This window comes from Astyanax mexicanus, chromosome 10 (genome assembly GCF_023375975.1).
Source record: "Astyanax mexicanus isolate ESR-SI-001 chromosome 10, AstMex3_surface, whole genome shotgun sequence".
NCBI lineage: Eukaryota > Metazoa > Chordata > Actinopteri > Characiformes > Acestrorhamphidae > Astyanax > Astyanax mexicanus.
The window spans coordinates 49,621,228-49,648,697 of NC_064417.1; the positions used below are offsets into that span (position 1 = coordinate 49,621,228).

Below are 27,470 nucleotides of genomic sequence, written 5' to 3' on the forward strand. Positions count from 1 at the left end.
ATATATAAAATATAAAGATAAAGATACATATAAATACAATCAAATAAAAAAATAAAAAATAGAATGTACAATGTAAAATGTAAAATGTAACTCCACTGATTCAGGTTACTAATTTACTGTACTGATTCACTGTATTGATTCACTGTAACTATACCGTGCACTTACTCGCTGTACTTATTCTCTGTACTGATTCGCTGTACTTGTTTGCTCTTTTTATTTGCTTGACTGATTCACTGCACTGATTCATTCTACTGATTCACTTCACTGATGAATTCTAATAATTCACTTTACTAATTTACTGTATTTATTCACTGTATTTATTCACTGTACTGATTCACTGCACCTATTCCGTGCACTTACTCACTGTACTTATTCTCTGTACTGATTCGCTGTATTTATTTGCTTTATTTATTTGCTTGATTGATTCACTGTACTGATTCACTCTACTGATTCATTCTACTGATTCACGGTACTGATCCACTGCACTGATTAACTGCCCTGATTCACTCTACATATTCACTCTACTGGTTCACTCTACTGGTTCACTCTACTGGTTCACTCTACTGGTTCACTCTACTGGTTCACTCTATTATTTGTTGTACTGATTCACTGTACAAATTCACTGTAGCGTTTCACTGTACAAATTCACTGTACTGATTCACTGTACTAAATAACTCTACTGATTCACTGTACTAATTCACTGTACTTATTCACGGTAAAAATTAACTTTACTAATTCACTATACTTATTCACTCTAATGATTCACTGTAATGATTCACTGTTCTTACCCACTGTAATTATTCACTCTACTTATGCACTCTAATGATCCACTGTACTGATTCACTGTTCTTATTCATTCTAATGATTCACTGTAATGATTCATTGTACTTGCTCACTCTAATGATTCACTGTACTGATTCACTGTTCTTATTCACTCTAATGATTCACTGTAATGATTCACTGTACTTGCTCACTCTAATGATTCACTGTACTGATTCACTGTTCTTATTCACTCTAATGATTCACTGTAATGATTCACTGTACTTATTCATTCGAAATGATTCACTGTACTTATTCACTGTACTTGCTCACTCTAATGATTCACTGTACTGATTCACTGTTCTTATTCATTCTAATGATTCACTGTAATGATTCACTGTACTTATTCATTCGAAATGATTCACTGTAATGATTCACTGTACTTGCTCAGTCTAATGATTCACTGTACTAATTCACTGTACTTGCTCATTCAAATGATTCACTGTACTGATTCACTATACTTGTTCACTCTAATGATTCACTGTAATGATTCACTGTACTTGCTCAGTCTAATGATTCACTGTACTAATTCACTGTACTTGCTCATTCAAATGATTCACTGTACTGATTCACTATACTTGTTCACTCTAATGATTCACTGTTTGATTCACTGTACTTGCTCACTCTAATGATTCACTGTACTTATTCACTGTTCTTATTCATTCTAATGATTCACTGTAATGATTCACTGTACTTGCTCACTCGAATGATTCACTGTACTGATTCACTATACTTGTTCACTCTAATGATTCACTGTACTGATTCACTGTACTTATTCACTGTACTTGTTCACTCTAATGATTCACTGTACTGATTCACTGTACTTGCTCACTCTAATGATTCACTGTACTTATTCACTGTTCTTATTCATTCTAATGATTCACTGTAATGATTCACTGTACTTGCTCAGTCTAATGATTCACTGTACTGATTCACTGTACTTGCTCACTCGAATGATTCACTGTACTGATTCACTATACTTGTTCACTCTAATGATTCACTGTACTGATTCACTATACTTGTTCACTCTAATGATTCACTGTACTTATTCTCTCTACTTATTCCCTCTTATTCACTTTTAATTCACTGTACTTATTCACTGTACTTATTCACTGTACAATTTTACTTCACTGATCCACTGCACTGATTCACTGTACTAACTCATTGTACTCTGCAATACATCCATAAACATCAAAAGGAAACTCCTCTCACCAAGTCAACACCGCCGTCACCAGTGCGGCGCGAGAGCAGAATTATCGCCTTTCCTCCAGCAGTTACACTGCGGCTGAGTGAGGACCACAGGGAGACATTAATAAGCTTCAGTGAGCATTTACGGGGGGATTGTTTATGAAAGGTTTAATGGACTTTTCGAGATTGTTTTATGTTTGGAACGGCACCCAAAATAAAAGGAAATGTGCTGGAATTTAATGGCCTTTGTTTAACGCCAAACTGAAACAGCTGTTGCCAGAGCCGGCATTAAAACCACGGCGAGAGGAAGAGACGAGACGCTGTAATTTATTACACCCCTCGCTTCAGTGTGAACAGGAGTAAACGTCTCATTTAATTAGAGGGACAGGCTATAAAACAGACCACCACACACTGAAACACAATACTGTAGCCACCTTCTTTAAACACAGGGCTCAGGTTCAGGAACAGAACCATAAAATAAAAAGTTCACACCCTTATTCAGCATTTGGCAAAGTTATTAAAGTGCAGATCTGAGGAGTAGATGGAAAATCTGGGTCACAAAAACAAAATAACTCTATAATGAAAGAACCCTGCGTTGAGAGGAGAAGAAGAAGGAGAAAAGATATTGATTTTTTTTTCAGTAGATAAGTCTGAGCCTAGTCTGAGTTGTTTGTCTTCGTTCATTCTGAGGTCATTACAAGGCTTAGTCCTCTTTTCCTGAGTACATGAAGATCTCATAGGAAGTTAATTAAGGATACAGAGTAGGACAGGAAGTACAGATTTACACTCAGTAAACTCAGTATTAAAGTGATAAGCATCACAGAAGTGCCTATAATGTTGAGGAATGTATCCATCTGGAACCACAATAGCCAGTGTTCAAACTTACTCACATGGTAACACCTCACAATGTATACGTGTCCCAAATCATTGGCTTTGCTGGGGTTTGAGTTATGAACTTTTGAGAGGGGTATCCGGTTAGTGTTCTAGTGCTCACTGTACTAGACTTAGTAATGTACTCTTGAGAGGGGTATCTTATTCGTTTTCTGCTACTCACTGTTCAGCGCTCAGTGATAGACTCTCAAGAGGGTTATCCAGTTAGTGTTCTGATACTCACTGTTCTGGACTGAGTTATGGACTCTTGTGATGTGTATCTAATCAGTAGTACTAAAAGTCTTATTCTGCTTTCTTAACAAAGTGCATAAGTTTTACACAGTCTATAATTTAGCATTTGAACAAGTACTACAGTGTCCTCCAATCAAGGAACATCTACAAATTGATTAAATTAAAAGAAAATCTCGTTTTTATTGCATACTTGTTTGAAAATTCACTAATACCGATACAGAGCCCACAGTGTGGGCAGTGTGCCAAGTCCTGCTGAAAAACAAAATCTGCATCTCTATAAACTTTGGCAGCAGACGGAAGCATGAAGTGCTGATTTTGGACTTGATAAAACACAGTGGATCAACACCAGCAGATGACATGTCTCTCCAAACCATCACTGATCATCAGTAAATTTTACATTTCATTTGTAAATCAAGGGAGCAGAGTCTGGAGGAAGAGTGGCGAGACACACAGTCCAAACTGCTCGAGGTCTAGTGTGAAGTTTCCACAAACAGAGTGGAGTTGGTCCACTTTTATGAAGATTTCATTTTCCAGCAGGACTGTTACTGGTACTGCCTAAAGTACCAATTGGTCTTATATAATATTCAAATATTTTAAAACACTGATTTTAGTTTTTTTTTTAATTGGCTGTGAGCCATAATTATCAACAATAAAATAAAGAAATGGTTAAAATAGATCTCTCTGTGTGTAATACATCTAAATATAATATGAGTTTTACATTTTGAACTAAATTATTAAAATAAAGTAACTTTTCAACTGTATTCTATTTCTTTTTAAATGAAGCACCTGTAACTAGTGATAGATTCATATAATGAGTTGCCTTTCCAAATTGGGAAAAAAATGGCATATATTAGAAATAAATATACAGGGGTTGAACAATGAAACTGAAACACCTGGTTTTAGAGAACAATAATTTATTGTGGTGACGGACAGTTCTGGTGGAAACAGGAGAGTTGAGGTGCACATTGAATTCTGCGTGATTTGATCAGCCGTGGTTTTATGTTTTTTGGATACAATCCGGGTTAGCACCCGAACATCCCTTTTAGACAGCTTCCTCTTACAGTGTCCACAGTTAATCCTTTTGGATGTGGTTGGTCCTTCTTGGTGGTATGCTGACATTACCCTGGATACCGTGGCTCTTGATGCATCACAAAGACTTGCTGTCTTGGTCACAGATGCTCCAGCAAGACGTGCACCAACAATTTGTCCTCTTTTGAACTCTGGTATGTCATAATGTTGTGTGCATTGCAATATTTAGAGCAGAACTGTGCTCTTACCCTGCTAATTGAACCTTCACACTCTGCTCTTACTGGTGCAATGTGCAATTAATGAAGATTGAACACCAGGCTGCTCCAATTTAGGTGTTTCAGTTTCATTGTCCAACCCCTGTATAATCATGATGATTTAATATTTTTTACGCAATCTTACGCTACTACTATACACGCATATATACTACATGCATTTCCCTGCCTGACACAGTGAAAGCCTGGCGTATCCTCTTTCTACAGCAGATCAGCTCGCTCGCTATAGGAGGCTCTACTGTATGTGGTGACAGGATTCACATCTGTGTCACAAACACATGTGCACTAGAGCCTGGAGCACGTACCGACCTCTACACAAACAAGCGTTTCCTTAAAAGACTTAAAATAACCCCGCGGACGGCGCAGCACCGTAACCAGGCAACAGGAGCCCGGCACTATGGATTCCTGCAATATGGTTCCACTCCGTCACGGAGAGTTAATGGCCCTACAGTCCTAACCCGGAGCCCGAGCGGCTCCCGGCAGATAAAACCATCAGCCAGACACCCGTGGCCTGCGCTGAGACATACATCAAAACCCCCTGCCACTGCTGCCGCCACTGCCGCCATCGCCCGCCGTCGCTGACACAATCCCATTGTGGGTACAGGACAATAACGGAGACTGACAGCAGGGCGAGAGACACAGAGAGACACAGAGAGACACAGAGAGAAAGAGAGAGAGGCAGGAAAAGAGTGTTTTTATCCTGATCTCTCTCTCTTTCTCTCTCTCTCTCTCTTTTTCTCTCTCTCTCTTTCTTGTCTTAAAGAAAGAAACCCGGCAGTATGCAGACCGCGTCCGGCTCCAGTCACGGTCGGTCGAGCCGAAACCCCGTGACAGATGGCGGCATTATGGGGCTGCCGCAGCCGACCGGGTACGGCGGGGGTGCGGCGGGGGGGCCTGGCACACCTGGTGCTGACAGGTGTGTCAAACTCTACCTGCATGAGGAGGAGCACGACACAGCAGAGGCTGCCTGCCACGTCCAGAACAGGTGCACTCATACAAATGGGATTCCTTTGTATGCAGAACACAAATAAATTGGGCACTGAGGGGGTGGGGGGCGGGGTCTGAACATTTCTTTGCAGTATGAAATGAATTTCATACATTTATTTGTTATAAATCTCTATAATGCAAAACTGCTCATCGGGGACAATTCCTCTGAGACGAGTGTGATTTTTCTGGGGAAATTATATTTACTAAAAGCCGTTGTGACGGTGGGTTATGGTGGGTTTACTCTGCAGTTCTGGATCAGGATCTGGGCGGGTGTTTGTGTGCTGTGTTCTGTCTCAGCTTGACACTGTATTCTATTCCACTGTCACCAACAGATATGCAGCAAATGCATAAACAAGCTCAGAGACGAGGGAGCGGTGTGCTCGCACTGAACACACACACACACACACACACACACACACACACACACACACACACAGAGCATGTAATGACCCACAGTCGTTACAGTTCAACCTGTTCACCGATACAGTGCGAGAAAAACTGCACAAGTGTTTGGACGCTTTAAAAAAAGCACAAAATCAGAAATTTATTTGAATAAAAAGGATGGGCTGACTGACAGCCGACACCAGCGCATGGCAACCCATCAGTATCACGCTCTGCTGTCCGTCACCACGGCTGAATCTCAATGAAACATAGTCTGACGTAGCCGTGACTTAACCAATCAGAGACCAATGTGAGTCATAAAGGTTTTAAACTAAAGGAAGCATTCAGCTCACACCCAGACCTGCACTGTGCATCTACACAACATTATCGATTTTTGTTTTAGCTCCACTGATCATTAAAGACACTTTATAGTACTATACTTTTATTAATTAATAACTGCAGACGGTATTTCTGTATCTGTTTCTCTTAGTGGTCTCCTTCTGCTAAAATCCACTTTTTCTTGTCCTTTATTTAAAATACTATGGGTCTCTCTGAGTGAAACTCTTCCTTAACCTAATAAAACCTAGTAAAAGAAAATGTTCACAAAAACAAGTCGATCAGGAAAAGCATTGTGTCTACATCATCAGCCGCTAACCACAGCTAACTAGCTCTCTGACCATTCAGAGGTGAGAATTAACAGCCTGTAGCCTGCTGGTAACCCTGGCTAGCACTGCTGGAGCAGCATTAGCATTAGCCACTAACCACAGCTAATTAGCTCTCTGACCATTCAGAGGTGAGTACTATCGGCCTGAGGCCTGCTGTTAACCCTGGCTAGCACTGCTGGAGCAGCATTAGCATTAGCCACTAACCACAGCTAACTAGCTCTTTGCCCATTCAGAGGTGAGTACTATCGGCCTGAGGCCTGCTGTTAACCCCGGCAAGCACTGCTGGAGCAGCATTAGCATTAGCCACTAACCACAGCTAACTAGCTCTTTGCCCATTCAGAGGTGAGTACTATCTGCCTGTAGCCTGCTGGTAACCCCGGGAAGCACTGCTGGAGCAGCATTAGCATTAGCCTACTAGCACAGCGCTAGCTCTTTTGCTTTCCAGAGGCAAGTATATCGGACTGTAGTCTGCATGTTTACTGACTTAAAACAAGCTACATAGGATGAACCACTAGCTAATATCACCATGGCTTACCGGAACACTCAGGGTTCCTCAGTGTAGCTCTGTTGGGTGGCATTAGCCACTAACTGCTAGTGGTTAGCCGCTAAAGCTAATGCTCCAGCTTTAGTGGAAATCTGGAAATCTAAGCTTACTGTAAATAAATGGAAGCGCTTTACTCACCCAAATAAACAGTTTTCAGGAGAGAAATCTGTGTAGATTAACATCCAGCGCTCGTTTGACTTGTTTTTTAGGAGTTACAGTTTTGTTTACTTAACTTTGCTTTACAGGTCTCATCAACCCTGTTTCTACTACTAGTTACTATAGTCACATAAAATGTGCCTTATAATCTGGTGTGCATTAAGTACAATAAATTAGAACAGACAGTAGACATTTCTTGATAGTGTGCCTGAAAATCAGGTGTGCTTTATTGTGCGAAAAATATAGTATTAAGATAAAAAATCATCTTAGTCCTCACCTGAGTCTGAGCTGTACATGTAGACAAACTTGCTCCACTTGTAGTGTTCAATAACTCCCACCAGGGCGTCCTGAAGCTCGGGCCGCAGCTGAATCACGAACTGGTTGGAGGTCTCGATGGGAAAGCTGGGCGTAACGAAGCAGACGTGCAGAGCTCCGCAGAACGACATAAGCATATTCACCGTCTTCCTGTCATACACTCCGATGATGGCATACACTCCTTTAGCAAACTGTGAACAGACTGGAAGAAAGGAAGGGAAGACAGAGTGAGTGAAATATGAAAAATAAAATCATCATAAAGCAGTTAAAAAACTAATTACAACAGTATTATAAAAGAATTGTGTGCTTGTTTTAGGGCTCCCCCTAAAGGTGGAGAGTGTAATTCACTTTCACTCCACTGTAGTAAAGACAAATCACAGCTTGAGCTTCCCTCCATTTTTGGGACACATGCATTTCTGGACAAGCTAGGAGATAGAGAACTTGCATTTTACATAATTATGACTTGAGTCATGCAGCATTACACAGTACTCATTAAAGTGTTACATAATATTAATAAAAATAGCAATATATTGTATTGTTTTTTTAAATACATTATCGATACGTGGCACCAGTTTTAATGTTTTTATTGAAACTCGCCCCCAAGTTTGACTTACTAAAGTTGCTGCTTCATTACCCCACATGGTGGCGCTATAATCAAATGAATAGGGTTAATAAACCTGCAGTGAAGAATATAGGTAGTGAAATTCTGTAAAACTAACACTAATAAATGCATAATTACTAGAGATATTATAATACAGTAAAAATGATCTAGTCCGCCAGACCTAATCCACACCCCACTATTATTACTGTCCCCTCACAGTAATACAGGGAACTAGCATTATGCATTAGTGATTGACACCACTAATATCATTTAATTACATTTTTAATGCTGATATTTCTTAAAAATAACTCTTAAAATATATATAAAATATGCGTTAGAAAATATTGTTAATATTGTTACTCACGTTTGCTGTTAAATTAATGTATATACTTTTTAAATAGTTATCGCTTTTTGTATTTTTTTGGTTACAGTTTAGAAAAAAAGTATCGAAAAAAGTATTGTTTAGGTATTGGTATCGGATTTGAAGTACTGTATTGTAGGGGTGGGCGATATGGCTCTAAACTAATATCACGATATTTCAGGGTATTTTTGCGATAACGATATACTTGGCGATATAGGAAAACTAAAATAATTCATTCATTTCAGGAATATAGTCTAATAGTATAACAGTATAATCATAATGTGGCAAAATAAATAATATAACATAAAATAATATAATGCAGCAAAAAATATTGCAGAATATTTAGTGCATGCATATAAACTGCAAACTAAAACAATTATACAATAAATACACCTAAAGCTTCACAGTAAATAATAGACTACTTTTGAGACAGAACAGCCCTGTTATCACGATATGGATTTTTAATATCATGATATTTCTGTGTCACGATATATTGTATACGATATAATATTGCCCACCCCTACTGTATAGGTATTAGTAATGATTTTTTTTTAAAACAATACACAGCCCTATTTTTTATCTGAACTATGGCTTTAACTGTCCAAATAAAGGGAAAAATAATGCAAGGAAAAAAATCTCATTTAACACTGAACATCATTTCAATAGGAATAAATAGAAAAGCGATATAATATGGCCGCTCTGCTTCACCAAAGTTACATAGTGCAATAGCGGATGTTCTGACCACTCTCTTCAACCAGCCTAATTAGCATCACCATGGTGGCCCACCAGCAAAGCCAAGGGTCAGAAAAAGCTCATTATCCTACATACTGTATTTTATCCATATTGTTTATCTCTAAAGTGTGTTTATGCTCAAGTGTGGCATCTATAAATTAGCATTAGCAATAGTTGTGTCTGAACTTTCACTTTAACTGTCCAAATATTGGAAGGAAAAAGAGCCTCATTCAGCACCGAACATCATTTCAATAGGAATAAATAGAAAAGCGATAATATGGCGGCTCTGCGAGTGTGAAGTGGTTCATGCTGTGCGTTTGTGGAGGCTGGGGGCTCGCAGGGGGGGCCGTTAATCAATACACACAGAGGAGGATTTCATTGACATTTTCCTAACAGCAGGATGCTTTTCTCCCTTTTCTCCTTCCCTCTCTCGCTCAGCGCATCCTCGCTATCTCTCTCTTTCTCTCTCACGCTCTCACCATCTCTCTCTCCGCTCGATATCTCAGCCCCTGCCCTCCCCCGTCGAGGCAAAATGGCCACCATCTGTTTTCAAACACATTTCCTAAACCAGTTTCCCACCAGGTCCATTCAGAATGCGGCACGCCGCTCCTCGCTGCTATCTTTGCCCCGCCGAGGGCTTATTTTTTACTCCAGCCACGAGCCTCGCGTTCCTCCGCTCACACCAAACAGATTGAAGCTGCAGTCTGTTCACGGCCCGGGGTCCAGGGCCCGGCGGGGGGGGTCACCGAGGGGCCGCAGAGGCCGCAGGACAGACAGGCGTGGCCGACGTCCAACAAACCGGCCGTCCCACCGGGAGCAGGACAGGAACTGCCGTCCGGCACGTGCTCGCGAGAAATAAACATGCTGTGACTCAGGTCTTTTTCTAGTTTTAGTGAGGTGGTGATTAGAGCCAAAAGAATGAAGCATTAACCACCAACAGAGCAACAGGAAACACACAGATTAAACACTGCTATTACCAACACACACATGCCTAAACAGGAATTTCCGTAGGCATGCAATTGATTGTACATCGATAAGTTTTACCTTAAACTTGTATCCAATTTTGAGTATTTTAGCAGAGAGGACACTCACTCTACAGTTTTACTGCTGCTGTAGTCTTTCACACAGTTTAATCATGTGATACATGGATATCTGTCACTTCTGTTTCAATGCAAATCAAACCGAAACCTCTTTCATTTTTCCATGCAAAGCCAGGAAAACATCAGCAGTTCTTTTCTTCCACTATATATGACTTTGGGCGCCATGTTTGACAGCATAATCTGAAAATATTTCTAAAAATATGTGGCCAGTAAGTCAAAAAAACTGTCTGTTTCAATCGTCCGGCTCGTGCTCGCAAGAGCTAAACATGCTGTGACTCAGGTCTTTTTCTAGTTTTAGTAAGGTGGTAATTACAGCCAAAAGAATAAAGCATTAACCATGAACAGAGCAACAGGAAACACACAGATAAAACACTGCCATTACCGACACACACATGCCTAAACAGGATTTTTTTTTCGTAGGCCTGTCTTGATGACTACTTTGTCGACATGCTGTACGATAAATAAAGGTGTACTCAAGCTGTACACACAAAAAAACACTCACTTTACAGTTTTACTGCTGCTGAAGTCTTTCACGGTTTAATCAGGAGATACACAGATATTTGTAACTTCTGTTTCAATGCAATACAAACTGAAACCACTTTCATTTTCCATGTAAAGGTAGAAAAAAGGGCGGCAGTTCTTTTCTTCCACCATATATAACTTTGGGCGCCATGTTTGACCTGGTATGTCTTAATTATTACTTTATAAATTTATCATACATCAATACGTTTTACTCTATGCTGTGTCGACTTGTGTGTATTTTAGTGGAGAGGATACTTTTAGATAAACACACTGTGCTGACCAGCTGGCTTCACACACAAAAACACACACTCTACAGTTTTACTGCTGCTTTAGTCTTTACATAGATATCTGTAACTTCTGTTTCAATGCAAGACAAACCAAAACCTCTTTCATTTTCCAATGTAAGGACTGGATAACAGTGGAGGTTCTTTTCTTCCACCATATATGACTTTGCACGCCATGTTTGACAGCATAATCTGAAAATATTCTAAAAATATGTAGCCAGTAAGTCAACAAAACAGCCATTTGACCACCAACAGAGCAACAGGAAACACAGATAAAACACTACTATTCCTAAAACATCAAAAAACTTTCCCTTAAACTTGTGTCCAATTTCGGGCATTTTAGCAGAAAGGACCCTTTTAGCCATACACGCTGTACTGGCAAGTTGCCTCCACACACACAAAAACACTCTACAGTTTTACTGCTGCTGTAGTCTTTCACACAATTTAATCAGGCGATACACGGATATATGTGTAACTTCTTTTCTAATGCCGGACAAACCAAAACCACTTTCATTTTCCAATGTAAAGCCATGAAAACAGTGGCGGCCCTTCACTAGCACCACATCAGACTCCACATATCATGTCTGACAGCATGTATTGAACAATAATTCTGAAAATATGTGGTCAGTCAGTCAGCTATTTACCGTATATAACTCAAATTCAACCAGACTCAACACCTCTTACCTGATCTACACTAAGAAACATACCTAAAATCCTGCTCTATACAGACTTTATAATGGTATCCCACAAGGCTCTGTGCTGAAACCAATATTGCTTTTATTCTACACTCACGTATTTGGTGCAGTAATATATTTCGTTGGTGGTTCCTACCAATGTCAGGCTACTGACATATATATACACTATACTCATCCCTTCTTTCACACTTTCTGACACGCAGGTTATTGGGTTATAACCCACCAAGATCTCCTGCTGACACCTCGTCATGGACGGCAGCAAACGATCTGATCTCAGGTAGAGAGAGACTGAAGTGCTGTAGGTCTTTGGAACTACGCTTTATAATCAGAGATATCTCTCGACTCGAGACTATTCACACTAATTAGGTAATATGGTAACTACTCTGGAATGACAAAAGTCAGAATCTAAACTCTAAAACACACACACACACACACACACAGTGCAATCAAAGCTGAACAACAGAGTGCAACAGGCTGAATTAAAATAAATACCTTACTTACAACATGGAAATACAGAGTAGTACACACACATATTCACACACACATACACAGTACATACACACATATACACACACACATACACAGTACATACACACATATACACACACATATACACAGTACATACACACATATACACACATTTATTTGTTGTGTGTATGAGCTGAAGTAATAAAGTGTACGTCACAGCCAATATACAATATGATATAACCACATTGGGAGGGGGGTGTAGAGAGAGAGGGAGAGGGGATAGTGTGTGTGATAGAGAGAAAGAGAAATACAATAGGTGATGGGGGGAGAGAGAGAGAGTAAGAGAAAGAGAGAGAAAAATATAGAGAGAAATGAGAGTAATAAAGAGAGAAAGAAAAAGAAAAAGTAAGAATGAGAGAGAACAAGACGAAGAGAGAGCGAGAGACAGCAAATAGAAGAGAGAGAGAGAGAGATAGAGAGAGAAAGAGAGAGAGAAAAGGGACAGTGTGTAAGAGAAGGACAGAAAAATATAGAGTATTGAAGAGAGAAGAATAAAAATAAAGATAGGGAAAAAGAGAAAGAGAGAGAATGAGAGAGACAGCGAGAGAAAGAGCAAGATGGAGAGAGTAAGAGACAGCAAGACAGAGTGGGAAAGTGAGAGAGAGAGAATGAGAGAGAATAATACAGAGAGAAACGGAGAGAGAGAGCAAGAGAAAGACAGTAAGAGAAAAAAAGACAGTAAAAGGAAAAAAGAGAAAGACGGGGAAGGGATGCAGAGAGACAGAGAGAGATAGAGGGAGAGAGAGAATAATACAGAGAGTAGGAGAGGGGGGTTGTGGTATCCCTCCCTCTGATTTAGCCATTACTGAAGACATATGGCACATCAGATCAGTCTCCACACATTACCATATGTCATGTGTGCAGAACTTGAAATGGTTTCATAGTTTTGGCGGCGTTTCGCCACAATCCTGCAGCGCTGCAGAGCTCACTGCTCCTTAATCAATACCACAACTACACCGATATTACAGAAATGTGGGATATGCAAAATAAATATACAGCATCAGTCAAAAGATTCTTGGACTAACATCAACTTTTAATCAAGGATTCACGGCCCCGCCCACCCTGGCTTGCAACCGCCAACAGCAGAGCCATCGCAGTACTGTATAGCCAATCAGAGGCAAAACGTCATCTTATTTGCATGTCCTGAATATTCATGAGTAAAAGCCAGTATCCTGTTTTTCTTCCCTGCCCACTCCTCCACGGGACTAAAACAGCCTGAAACAGGAGCACAAGGACCGGCTCCCAGAGCATTCATTCATACTAGAGATTTTATTTTATTTTTTTTAATTCAGTGTTTTATTATATGGCCAAGAGTATCGTTATCGCGGAAATACCATGAAATATTGTGATATTATTTTAGGGCCATATCGCCCACCCCTAATTATCACATCAGGATACTTTTTTTTTTTACTTTTACCAAGCAAAAAATGCACACTGTTCTCATTCTGGATCATTGACTTCTTTTACAAATCTGATAAAATTCTTGTATTTTTTTATATCTCAGATAGGGCTGTGCCATATCATATCGTAGGCAATAATTAAATCAAATTAACATTTTTTTGCAGTAGTGTATTTGTGAAATGATTCTACCAGGAGTGAACAACCTACTAAAATTACTCCAAAAGGACAAGGACAGCTCATCTAGGAGGTCCCAACAGAACTCAACTTGTAATTTTGCTCAGCGATATGGCTGGTGGTATTTCGTGTTATTTTCGCAATAACGATACTCTTGGCGATATTATAAAACACTGTATTAAAAAAAAATCTAGAATACACTACTGCAACAAAATAAAAATATAATTTTATTATTGAAAACGATATGATATGGAACACCCCTAACTGAGATATTAAAAAAATACTAATAAAATAATTTTGTAATAGAAATCAATGATCCAGAATGTCATGATACTAATAATAAAGCACTCCATATATCTCCATATATCCAGGACTGAAGTAAAATGAATGATAATGGACTGATATAATCTGTCTCAGTGTACATTTTTCTTTTGCTAAAAACAGCAAAAAAAATAGTACCTTGATATAATAATTAGGGGTAGGCAATATGTCACGATATTTCAGGGTATAATATGGTCCAAGATATTTAAAATGTTGGCTTAAATAGCTTAAAAAGCAACAACAGCAACACAATTAAAATCCTGAACAGGATCATTAGAACAGTTGGGTTGAGTCTGGCGCTACCCTGACCTCTATAACATCAGTAAACGGCTGTGAGAGAAACAGCAGATCCTGCAGCTCTCGCTCCTCAACATCTGCTGCTCTGAAACGCCCCTCCCACCGGGCGACACGCGGCTGTGTCATCAGCGTGTAGTGCAGGAGGATCTGGCGCCCGCGGTTGTTTGTGTTGGTGGAGTGGTGCTGGAGGGCTGCAGCAGGAGTGCTAAGACCAACACTGGACCCTCCAGCCAGGCACACGGCTCCATCCCTGCCAGCATCTGCCACGGCCTGCCACCACGGCCTGCCACACACTGGCCCAGTTCCCCCACAGCACCTAACAGCCGCCAGACCCGCCTATTCAACCCAGCACTGCGGGAAAGTTACTGAGCTAAACACTTCACTACACTAGAAATAATGTCAGGATATGAAACATGAAAAAACACTAAATTAAAAAATATATATTTTAAGAATACACTACTGCAACACAATGAAAATGTAATTTTATTATTGAATACGATATGATATGCCACACCGCTAACTGAGATATTTAAAAAATACAAGAATTTGAACACATCTGTAAAAGAAGTCAATGATCCAGAATGATACTAATAATATTTCACTCCAAATATCTCTATATATCCTGGATTAAAGCAAACTAAATGATACTGAACGTAAATAAAGTTCTGGAAAAAAATAAGAGAGCACTTAAAAATGATGAGTTTCTTTGATTTTACCAAATGGAAAACCTCTGGAATATAATCAAGAGGAAGATGGATGATCACAAGCCATCAAACCACCAAACTGAACTGCTTGAATTTTTGCACCAGGAGTAAAGCAGCATAAAGTTATCCAAAAGCAGAACATGATGCCAAGATGCATAAAAACTGTGATTAAAAACCAGAGTTATTGCACCAAATATTGATTTTGTTTTTAACTTTATTAATGTTAACTTATTTTCCTTGCATTATTTAAGGCACGAAAGCCGTTTCTCATTTTCTGCAAATAATGCTCTGTTTGTAGTTTACAGAATAAAACAACAATGTTCATTTTACCCAAAACATAAACCTATAAATAGCAAAATCAGAGAAACTGATTCAGAAAGTGGTCCGTAGCTGAATAATGGGAAATGAGAACAGTGTGAATTATTATTTTACTAAAAACAGTAAAAAAGTAGCACCCTGATGTGATAATTATGGGTGGGTGATATGGCACAATATTTCAAGGTATAATATCGTTCATGATATTCAAAAATGTTGGTGATATTATTGCGTACGATACGATATGGCACACCCTTTCTTCAAACTGTTTGGTTTGGTTACATAAATTGTTATATATACAGTATACAGTAACACAGTGCTGTAAATAAAGTATTTAATCCTTAAACTAATACCTTGTTTGTGCCACCCTTGGCAGCAAAAACAGCATATTAAACGTTTGAAATAACTAGCAATGAGTGTTTCAGTGAGAGTCACAGTGCTGTTAGCCAATCAGAAGCAAAACATTTGCATGTCATGAAAATATTCATGAGTAAGTGCATGAGTAGGGGCATAATGTGGTGCTTTTTGAGATTTTTTATCTATTTAAGTGCTTTCTTTATTGTACAGGTCTGGAAGTAATCAGACCTGGTAGTAGTTTGTACTGAAATTGAACTTAGCTTTACAAAAAATGTGATTAATCACAGTTAATTCATGGAGGAAAACATGTGGAACTCCATAATTCCCAAAAGTTCCTGCTTTATGATTGAAAGAATCTCAGGTTTTCACAAATATCTCAGTAGGCACACTGCACTGACCATAAACAATATTCAATAATCATATAACCGACAGTAGGCGGTAGTTGGAAATTACATTTGATTATGGGTGGTACATGGTCTGAAATGTTTAAAAACACTGGAATAAAGCATTATTTATTAGTAAATACATGCAAATTACATGAGCTGTTTCTACATCTGATTTTGTTAAGTCCAGACCGGTTCTGGCGTGTTTTTTTTTTAAGCGTTCGCTGCACTATAAAAGATTTTAAATAAAGACTGAATTTTTCCGTCTGGTTCAGAGAGAAATCCTTTTTCTCTACAAACGAGACGCAGTGGAGAGGTAATTATTAAAGCCTTTGAGCTGAGCTGATTACAGCTCGGCCGGCTGCAGATACGGGAGCTGTTCTCCAGGCCGACTGAGGCTGAGCTGCCGACCGTCTGGCCTGCGATCGCTGCCATGGCAATGGTTTGGCTGGTGGATCCATCGGACTCCCACCGTCCAGACTCTCCGCTTCTCAGCGCCTCGACAAATCTCTGCAGAGTTATCGGAAAGTTTCTAAGCCAAGCGCTGATTCCGTCCAATTCTACAAAGCTGTGCTTCGTTGGATCCTAAAAACACTGCTTTAGCGTCTTAAAGGAATAGTTTGGACAAATATTAAATTAGATAGATAGATAGATAGATAGATAGATAGATAGATAGATAGATAGATAGATAGATAGATAGATAGATAGATAGATAGATAGATAGATAGATAGATAGATAGATAGATAGATAGATAGATAGATAGATAGATAGATAGATAGATAGATAGATAGATAGATAAGGATTCCAGCAACATCATAACACGGTACAAGAAATACACACAACTTACAGAGGGAAATTATTTAATAAAATGATAGAAATTATAGAAAAAAAACTTTAATTAATAGATTCTGATAAGTGTTAATAATGGAAATAAATGGACAACGTTGAGATTAAGATTAATAAACCCAATATAAGACAAAATGAACATATATATCAAAGTTTTCAGACCTCAAATAATGCAAAGAAAAGTTCAGAAATCAATGTTTGGTGGAATAACTCTGGTTTTTAATAACAGTTTTCATGCATCTTGGCATCATGTTCTCCTCCACCAGTCTTACACACTGCTTTTGGATAACTTTATGCCTTTACTCCTGGTGCAAAAATTCAAGCAGTTCAGTTTGGTTTGATGGTTTGTGATCATCCATCTTCCTCTTGATTATATTCCAGAGGTTTTTTTTTTATTTGGTAAAATCAGTCATAATTTTTAAGTGGTCTCTTATTTTGTAATCATTGGCTGAGGCTAGTGCTCGTTCCTTTAAACACCAATAATTCAGCTAAACACTCTTTCACCAGAGTTTGTAATTCATCGGAATTAATCTGTTTAACTCCAACTGAAAAGCTCTGCTTATTACATGTTATTTTATCCAGCCAATCAATAAAATCAGAGTGAAGCTAATCAGAAGGACTGTATTAAAACAGCACAACGCCAGAATGCTATCGACCAAGCCCGTACAGTCCCTGCAGGGCTGAGAATGTCCCTCCACCCACTGAGGAACAGGAATCTTAAAGAGCAAGATCTCTGAGCTCAGGCTGAAGTACCAACAATTTTAATCTGGAGTGAAGCTGCTTAAAAACACCATTATTTTGAGCCGTACTCTGAGTTCTCTTGTGTTTTTAAAGAGCACAGCACATCGTGTTTCTTTTTAAAAGTAGCAGAAAAAGACGCACAAACCCCATCATGCAGTGAATCACCAGCTCCTGATTTACTGTAATGAATGAAAGGAAAACTCTGTTCTGTGAAATTGTGCAGTAGAGGAGTCTCCACACTTCACTCCGTGTTTTAGGAGCAGAAATAGCGCAGCCTATTAGAGGAACATACCCGGACACAGTTGAAGCTCATTATACTCTGAGACTGTCTCCAGCTCGGGTTTGACCTTCAGAACAGGTATGATCTCTGTGCGTGAATGTACAGGTGGCCCCGCTGACTCCAGAGAAATAGTACTGATATGAACTTCACTGTTCAGAGGAGATTTTTCACAGTAAAAACGCCTCAGAGTTTGGAGATGTAGTCAAAGGATATAGTCCTCTATGAACCATACGTTCCAAATATTGAGCAGACATTTTGGAAGCGTAATCATACATCTATTGAAGTCGACTAAGAGTCTAAGAGAGTCTGTGGTTCAGGGCGTCTAAGGAGCTGCCTTTATGATCTGATGAATCAGGGTCTGGGTTGCTGTGCTTGGAAACAAAACACTTTTAATTTAATTTAAACTAAGGACTTTTAATTTGAAGTAAGATATTCAGAAAGTGCAGAAAGTGAAGACATGGAGACCAGAGAAGAGAGAAAGTTTGAGTAAAGTAGCTAACATAAAGAGTTTTCTAGTTGAAAAGATTCACATTTACAATGTAACATAAATCCTGAGCACTATTCAATTCTCCAGTTCACCACTACACGACACACCATGCAGTATTTTGACATTAGGATAAACAATATTGGAAAAAAAATCGCATTGCAAATGTTCTTTTATTGATGATATATATCGCGATATTTAACAATGCAGGGCCTATGAGATCCCCAGCTCCACCGCACAATATCTCGGGTCCGGACCAATCAAAAGGTGAGTCAGCGCCGAGCTCTCAAAACCCGAGCAAAACAGCAGTAATCGACCCTTTAATCAGGCATTTAAATGATTTTTAAAAGGTAAATAAGAGCCTTTGTTTTTCTGGGATTAAAATTGTGAATTCAGCTGTAACTGGAAATATCTGCACTGCAAAACTGTGCTGGACTGAGGTGCACAGCTTTCCACACGGGCTCACGTTTACAAGCACGTGCCCAACCATGTGTATGATGGAGGCCATGCAGTTACCTCATGTGATTTTACTCCTGCCCCTCCCCCTTGTGCTCCCGCCTCCCCCTCACGCTTCTCAGGCAGCAGCAGCCTGTCACTCACACAGACACAGAGACAGCGCTGTGTATCTACTTCTTGTGTCAAGAATCAGAACATTGCAACATGACGTGTTTGATGTGACATCACGATGATTATGCTTAAACGATATAACATGCAGCCCTAATTGACATAGAGCCATTAAATAAAATCCACTGAAAGCCAAAGTAGATCACATGTAGGGCTGGGTTTTCACATTTGATATGACATTTAAAGGTCTCAGGACTACGGAGTACTGAAAGGTCCAAGAGGAATTGCTGAATATTTTCTATATTTTGCATGAAACTGAGTCTTGGTTCCTCCTAAGGTTCCTTCCTCTTAATGTAAGGGAGTTTTTCTTGCCACTGTTGTCACCACTTTTATTGGCATCTCTGTGGTGCTGCTCATAAGAAGCGTGGACCTGTTTTTCTCTGTAAAGCTGCTTTGTGACAACTGTTGCTATATAATAATATAAAATAAAATAGAAAATATTTTGCTATGCTTAATAATTACACATTTTATATGTGTAATTACAAATGTGTGATTACATAGCCTGTACTGATTTAATAAACTGTTAGTAATCTGTAACAATGTGTTATTACATTCATTATTATTGTGTAATTACACAGTTATTACAGACATTTATAGGTAGCATCTGCACCTGCTTCAGGTGGCGACTTCAGCACCTCCAGCAGTTCCAGACAGAGAACCCCGGGGAGCATTTCAGAGCTTAACTATCTTTTCTCTCTCTCTCTCTCTCCTTTTTCTTTTATTTCCCATCCCCAATTCTCCTGTGTGAGGAACCTGGGCATCATCGGAAGCCCCAGGTGGCTTTTGATTGGCTGTTTTGTGGTGAATGCTGATGGGGGATAATCTGCCTGTCTCTCTGAAAGAGGAGTTCAGCAGGACAGACCCCCCCCCCCCTCTAAACACCCCTCCGACACCCCCCGCTCCTCAAATCTTCATCCTCCATTCTCTGCTCTTTCTCCAACCCACCCACAGTCCCCTGACAGCTGCATACACTCACACACACACTCATACACACACACACAAACACACACACAAACAAAATCAGCATGCATAGATGCTCACATAGAAAAAAAACACACTCTTGGGAATTTTGTCTTGCTTTACTACACACATACACAGGCACACACACACACACACACACACACGGCTAGGCATGCACACACACACACACACACACACACAAACTCGTAACTCCTGGGAGTTGCATGTCATTACACTACACAGTGGAGCGTACGGCGGCGAGCGCTCGGGGGAACATGTAGTAATAAAGGCTCAGGTTCAGCCACAGCCACAACCTGAGCGGACAATTCTAGGTCAGCCATACATAATACGCTATTTCTAATAAATCAGGACCACCACAGACAAACACACTACACATTACACACTACACGAGCCACAGCACAACCAATCCCCCTTAGTCTGAAAATTAGATTCCTTTAGACAAGAGTTTTAAAAAATTGTTATTATTAGTGATACTATCAACTAGTGCTGGGCGATATGGGAAAAATCATATATCACGATATGGAATTTTTTATATCACGATAACGATATATATCATGTATGTTTTCAGTTATTCTTCTAAAAATATGACGAATAATATCATTGCTTACTTTTTTCCAACTATATTTTAAAGTGACATTAAACCAAACTTTCACAAATGAGAATTACTACCTTATATATATATATATATGTATGTATCAAATGAAAACAGATGAGGTAGATGCAGTAGCTATTTTTTTCAAAAGAACAATGCGTCTCCATTGTTCGGTTCTCATGAGTTTAATAACGTAAAGCATGTCGCAAACCGGAGTGTCCACCAAATAACGTAAAGCAGCATCATGTCACAAAACCACATTATGAAGCTTTTTTTTTGCTTTTTTGATTACTTTATTATCACTTACATAAACCGAGTTTATGCAAAGTGACCACGGCAATACATTTTATCGTAGCCTACTTTATATATTTGCATGTATAATTTATGAAATTGCTGTAGAAACGATAAGGACGATAGACTGTAAGCAGCACAATAGACACTTTTCTATCGTCCCCATGATATTTATCGTTATATCACACAGCAGTACTATCAACCCAATATCAAACATCAGCGTCAGGTCTAATATCTAGTAACGGATAAGTTGAATTTACTCAATTGAGGAAATTTGTTTCCCTAAAAAAGTTAAGTAATGGGTAATGAAAACTTAAGTTAGCGTAACTTAGAACATCAAGTTATTACAACTAAAGGGGAAATTGATTTAACTTTTTTATTTTTGTTATACTGTAAGACCGGATAAGTTGAGTACCTAACTTTTATAAGGCAGCTGGTTTCCTTACAAAACATCAAGTTACTACAACTAATAACTGTTAGAGCTGTTAACTTGTGGTTTCTGAGGCTGGTAACTCTGGTGAACTTATCCTGTACAACAGAGGGAGCTCTTGCTCTTTCTTTCCTGGGGTGGTCCTGATGAGAGCCAGTTTCATCATAATGTTTTAATGGTCTTGAAATGTTTCAGATTTTTCTTTTCTTAGTTGAGTAGTTGTTGCTTCTTATCATCTGGATTAGAACATAACTCAAATATTCACTATTCACTGTATACCTGTAACTCTACCTCTTCACTACTTTACTTTAACTGATGCTCTCAAACTAACATTAAGAGACAAGAAATTCAAGTTATTAACTCTTGATGAGTTCAGCACAGCTGTTAACTGAAAGCCTGAATTCCAGGTGATTCTACTTTATAAAACTGACTGAGAAAATCCAGCAGAGATGTGCCAAACTGTCTCTACACACTAAGAAAAGTGAGTACAGATTTGTACTTAAAAGGGTACAAAGCTTGTTGCTGGGGCTGTACCTTATACTGAGGTACAAAAAAGTACCTTTCAGTGAAAGTCCTTTTTTGTACCCATGTTTTTTGTGCCAGTAAAGATTATAAAGATTATAAATATTATCAGAAACTAAATATGGCTCAAAAACTTGATGATCCAAAATTGTCTGGCTTTTAATTAAAAAATGTGCAATTAAAATATATATTGTTTATTAGTGCAGTGATACAGAATACTGAATGTACCTTTTGGCTGCAGGTTAAATGGTACAAATCTGTACTTATTGCTGTAAAAAAAACACTTTGTATTTCAGAGGGAACAAATCTGACCCTGTAAAGACCAATATTGTACCTTCGAGGGTACAATTATGAAGAGTGTACCTTTGAGTACAAAAACGTACTTATATCGTACCTCTGTTTTTTAGAGTGTATGCTACTTTAAGTAATCTAAAATATATTTTGAAAAAGATATATGGAATGTACTTGAACCCTGGAAGGTTTGGATTTGGTATGGATTGATAGATTTATGACTTTATAAGTACTTTCGCCAACCCAACATGCATCAACTGACTGGCTACAATCTGAACTTTTGACCAAAACGCTGCTGTAAATGGAGTCAGTAAATACACAGCTTGTCTTTGTCCCGACCCGAAACCCATTTTGTCCTCTTTTCCACCACAGGACAAATATTTCTACTCCTGCCACGAAACAGAGAACCTGTTTACAGAGCCCTATAAGCCACCCCAGACAAATGCCTCTTTTTTCCATTATCCAAACGCAGCAAATAGTCTGAGTGCACCGTCTCTGTTAGACTGTCATATTTCTGCTGCGGCGAAAACAGAATTACCCGCCAAGAAAGCAGAGCTCAGACTCGTTCCTAATCTTTCTGTCATTTTATGGAAGCAGCTAAATTACCCTGCCTGATAACAATGCTGATACTGAAAAGCAGAAAGAGCAGGACATTCCTTCAGCTGCCAGAGGTGAACATTTAAGGGTAGACACTTAATTCTCAAGCTACCAGTGCAGGCGTATAGCTGCCTATATACTGTAGATCACTGCCTAGTCAGATACAGCGAGAATGTGCTTTAATGTTAACAGATTAAACTTAATATACGTAATATATAATCTGAATAATGAGCCTCCCTCTGAGCAAGGGGTATTGTAATGCTCATAGCTATCTTACACCCCATCAACATGATGGTGTGGTATTCTGAAAGTGAGGTGTGTTCAGGTAATTATCTGGTGTGTTCTATCTTGGCAGCAGGAAATAAAGGTACGCCACTGACTGGTTAAAACCCTGACAACAGTCAATTGTCAGCAGCCCAAACCTATCTTAGCTAGTAAAGTAGAGAAATCTATAAAGCTAGCTAGAAATCATTGATCATTTTTTATCAGCCCAAACTACTGACATATGTTTTTTTTTTTGTATTTCCTTATTTTAGGAAGATATTGTATATCTATTGTAATATCAAGAGCTAAATACATATTGTCAAGCTTATTTTAAAAAATATTTTTAATATAACTTATTCAACCAAACGTAGATCATATTTTACATACAGCAGTGATATATAACTACAGTAAATATATATATATATATACAGAAAGTAAATATAGCCCGGCTCTGGTGCTGAGGCTGACAGGGTTTCCCACCAAATCCTCCTCAGGTGCCATTGTGTTCAGCTTTAGCAGAGGAGAGCACACACACACACACACACACACACACACACACTGATATACACACATACACACACACACACCGTGTGTTTCAGCTCAGCAGGCAAAGGCATGAGTGGGAATCAGCCTGGGAGCATTAAGCTGCTCTGAGCTCAACTGAAAGGAGATGTGGGATGGCACATATACTATACATGGGCACACACACACACACACACACACACACACACACATGCATACACTCGTGCACAGATACACACACACACATCTGCCTGTCCAATAAAGACGTGTGTGTCCAGCTGAGATCACCTTCTGCCCGAGGAATTTCCTCTCTCCAGGGATTCAGAACACAAAATAAACAGATTTAACCCCTTAACCCTCGCCCAGAGCACTGCTGAGGTATTGATACTGCTGTCAAATAACCATATTAATAAAGAAGGGGTGTGGATATGGATAAAATATGGCACTAAAATAATATAATATTACAATATTTCAGTGGCTTTAGTGATACTATATTTTTTGGACCATAAGGCGAACTTAATATCCTTACATTTTCTCAAAAATTGACTGCGCCTTATAAACGAACTGATTTTATGTGGTACACAGGGCTCAAAAATCAGTCTTTTTTTTTTTTTAATTGCCGAAAAACGACCCGACCTGTAGCCCGGGCTCAAGAAAATAGAGTCTGTGACATAGACGTCTGTTTTTTAATGCTATTTTTATTCTACATAAAGCTATGGTGTGATAATCACAAACTAAGTAACAAATCAAACTGTTATTTAACCCTCCTGTTATGTTACGGGTCAAATTGACCCGTTTTAAAGTTTAAAGATCTAGGAAAAATAGTTTATTTATACTGGAAACGTTTTTTTTTTTTTCAGTATAAAACTTCTTCTGCTTGCCTTAATCAGTGTAATCAACATATAACCCACTGCAATAAACAAAAAGTAAAACAAAATTCAAAGTTATGTTTTAATGTTATGTAAAGCTATTATGTCTAATATGTCAGTCTTTCAAAAGTAAAAAAAAAAAGTAGTGAAACACTAAAAAAGTACATGTCTTTTTGTTGTTGTTTTTTTTGAAAAAGAAGAGAGTTATCCAGATTAAACCAGATTTTTTTGAATAATTATTATTTTGGATAATTCATATTTTGAATATTAATTGGATTATTAAACATGCACCGGATCAAATAGACCCGGGAACACCATTGCTGTTTCTGACAAATTGCTGACAATTACAGGAGGGTTAAATAAAAAATGCACACATTAAAATGTCATAATCACACAGCTCTGGGGCTCACGCACATGTGAGCTCCTTCACTTGTCCGTATTTGACTTGCAGCGCTGTGCGTAGCTGTGTAACATTATGTAATATTATGCTCTTAAATAATAAGTCTATGCTTCTTCAGTGTTGCATTGTTATTAGTGTAACATCATTCTGAACAGATTTCGCTCATTTAAACAGCCTAAAAATGTTTTTAAAAAGCTCAGTTTTAACGCTCCACTTACTTAAAAATTATGTCAGGTTTAAATCAGGCTCAGGCTCATAAGGGCAGTTTATTGGGAGGGTCAGGGCAGGTCGGGCAGAAAGTTCACGGGCTTGGGCCGGGTGGGGTCTGATATTTTGGGCCCGATCTAAGCTCTAGTAAGTGGTACTAAAGGGGTTGGTGTGATGCAGTGGATAACACTACTGCCTGGCAGTGAGCTACCATGTGGGAGACTGGGGCTCAATTCCAGATCTGGGTGACTGAATGCTGGGCTACACCAATGAGATTCCTTGGGCAAGACTCCTAACACTACATTGGTCCATATCTGTAATAAAACACTGTCAAAGTTGTTTTATTACTGTCATTTTAGGACCACTTTTTATGCCACTAATATATAAATTACAGTATAACAGCATGATAATGGAAATACACCCTTTAAAATAAGCAATACAATTTTAATCAGTAAGAATACTTGGACAATGCAATTTGAATATATATTTTATACCAATGAATAAAACCAATCACAAATCACACTAATAACACTAATGCGGTCTTACTATGGAGATCTTGTCCACATGTTGTCATAATAAGTCATCACAATAACGGTATCACCCAGAGTAAAAAAGAATGAGCCTAAAGCTTTGAACAAGCTGACATTATTGACATTATTGACGCTATTGACAGTTTTTTTCTGTGCTGATCAATCAATTGTAAGGAAAGTTGGGCTTCAGTGACCTCTGTAATGATTGAGGGATTAGAAATCCTGTCCCTCAGGGAGATAAATCATAATTTAAACAAAGAGCAGCTTATTTTATTTTATTTTCATACATCCTGAGACTAAACCCTGCTAAAACAGATGTCAGCTTGGATGATACTGTTGCCTAGCAACCGGGGGAAGCCCATCCGAAAGCATCCTTTAAAAACACAGCATTGTGAATCCTCCAGTAATAAAACATCCAAGCGTGGCTTCCTTTACTCTAATTCTCTATAGTTTACAATATAAAATAACTTTTATGCATATGAAAAACAATTACATACAATTAATGATATTTCCAAATGAGGACAGTATTCCTTAAGAATGTGATGTGTCTGATGTGCCAAACTCTGTGTCCGTATAGCTAACATAGTTTAAAATAGCTCATTAACTCATGTGCATTATAAATGCCCACAGGATGGGATATTATTATTTAAGTTAGCTGATTATGGGCGCCGAGTGGTCCAGTGATCTATAGCGCTGCCACTATGAGCGGGAGATTGCTGGTTCGAATCCCGGTCATGCAGTTTGCCATCAGCTGCCAGATCCCCGAGAGAGCACAATTGGTCTTGCTCTCTCTAGGTAGGTACAGTAGATGTTGGTCTTTCCCCTTCTCACTCCTAGGGTGATGTCGATCAGATCAGCACAAGGCTGCGTCTGTGAGCTGATGTATTAGAACAGAGTCGCTGGGCTTTCCTCCGAGCGTTAGTGCTGTGATGCTACTCAGCAATGCTGCATCAGCAACAGTTAAAAAAAAGGGCTGAAAAAGAGTCTGACTTCATATGTGTCGGAGGAGGCATCTTCACACTCCTTACTAGTGATAGGGGGATATACCGCTGAGTAGCAGCAAAATGGGAGAGACAATTATTGTTTGAATTTCTGCACCAGGAGTGGCATGAATTTATCCAAAAGCAGTGTGTGAGACTGGTGGAGGAAAACATGCCAAAAAACTGTGAATAAAAAACAGCGTTTTTGAATATGAACTTGTTTTCTTTGCATTATTTGGGGTCTGAAAGCTCTGCATCTTTTTTTGTTGTTATTTCAGCCATTTCTCTCTTTTTTTTGCAAATTAATGCTCTAAATGACCATTTTTATTTGTAATTTGGTAGACGCGTTGTCTGTAGTTTATAGAATAAAACAAAAATGTTCATTTTACTCAAATATAAACCCTATAAATAGCAAAATCAGAGAAACTGATTCAGAAACTGAAGTGGTCTCATCATTTTTCCAGAGCTGTAATAATGCAGTTATTTGCCTTTAAAAGGCACAGTTCCCATAATCTTCACATATGAACATTTATTTGATCTTTAATCTTTACAGGAATTTTACCACTATAAGTGTAAGTTCAGTCATGTGTTCTGTTCAATTGTAATGCAAACCCACTAGACCTGGACATTGGAGTCTCTAAGGAGTCTCTAAAGAGTCTCAAAACACAAGAATAAATGGAGGGCATTGCAGAAATAATTGTTGACTAATCACAAAAAATAATCACTAGATTAGTCGACAATCAAAATATTCATTAGTTGCAGCCC

The 27,470-nt window shown here is 38.7% G+C and overlaps 1 protein-coding gene across 3 annotated transcripts in view; it reads right to left on the reverse strand.

Moving 5' to 3' along the window:
- The window catches only part of gria1a (glutamate receptor, ionotropic, AMPA 1a), a 151,435-nt gene that overhangs the window by 107,881 nt on the left and 16,084 nt on the right, over positions 1 to 27,470 (reverse strand). For all 3 annotated transcript variants that reach the window (XM_022684311.2, XM_022684310.2, XM_049483882.1), the window contains exon 3: positions 7,441 to 7,680. In XM_022684311.2, the coding sequence (XP_022540032.2) occupies positions 7,441 to 7,680 (240 nt within the window). The remainder of the gene's footprint in view (positions 1 to 7,440; positions 7,681 to 27,470) is intronic.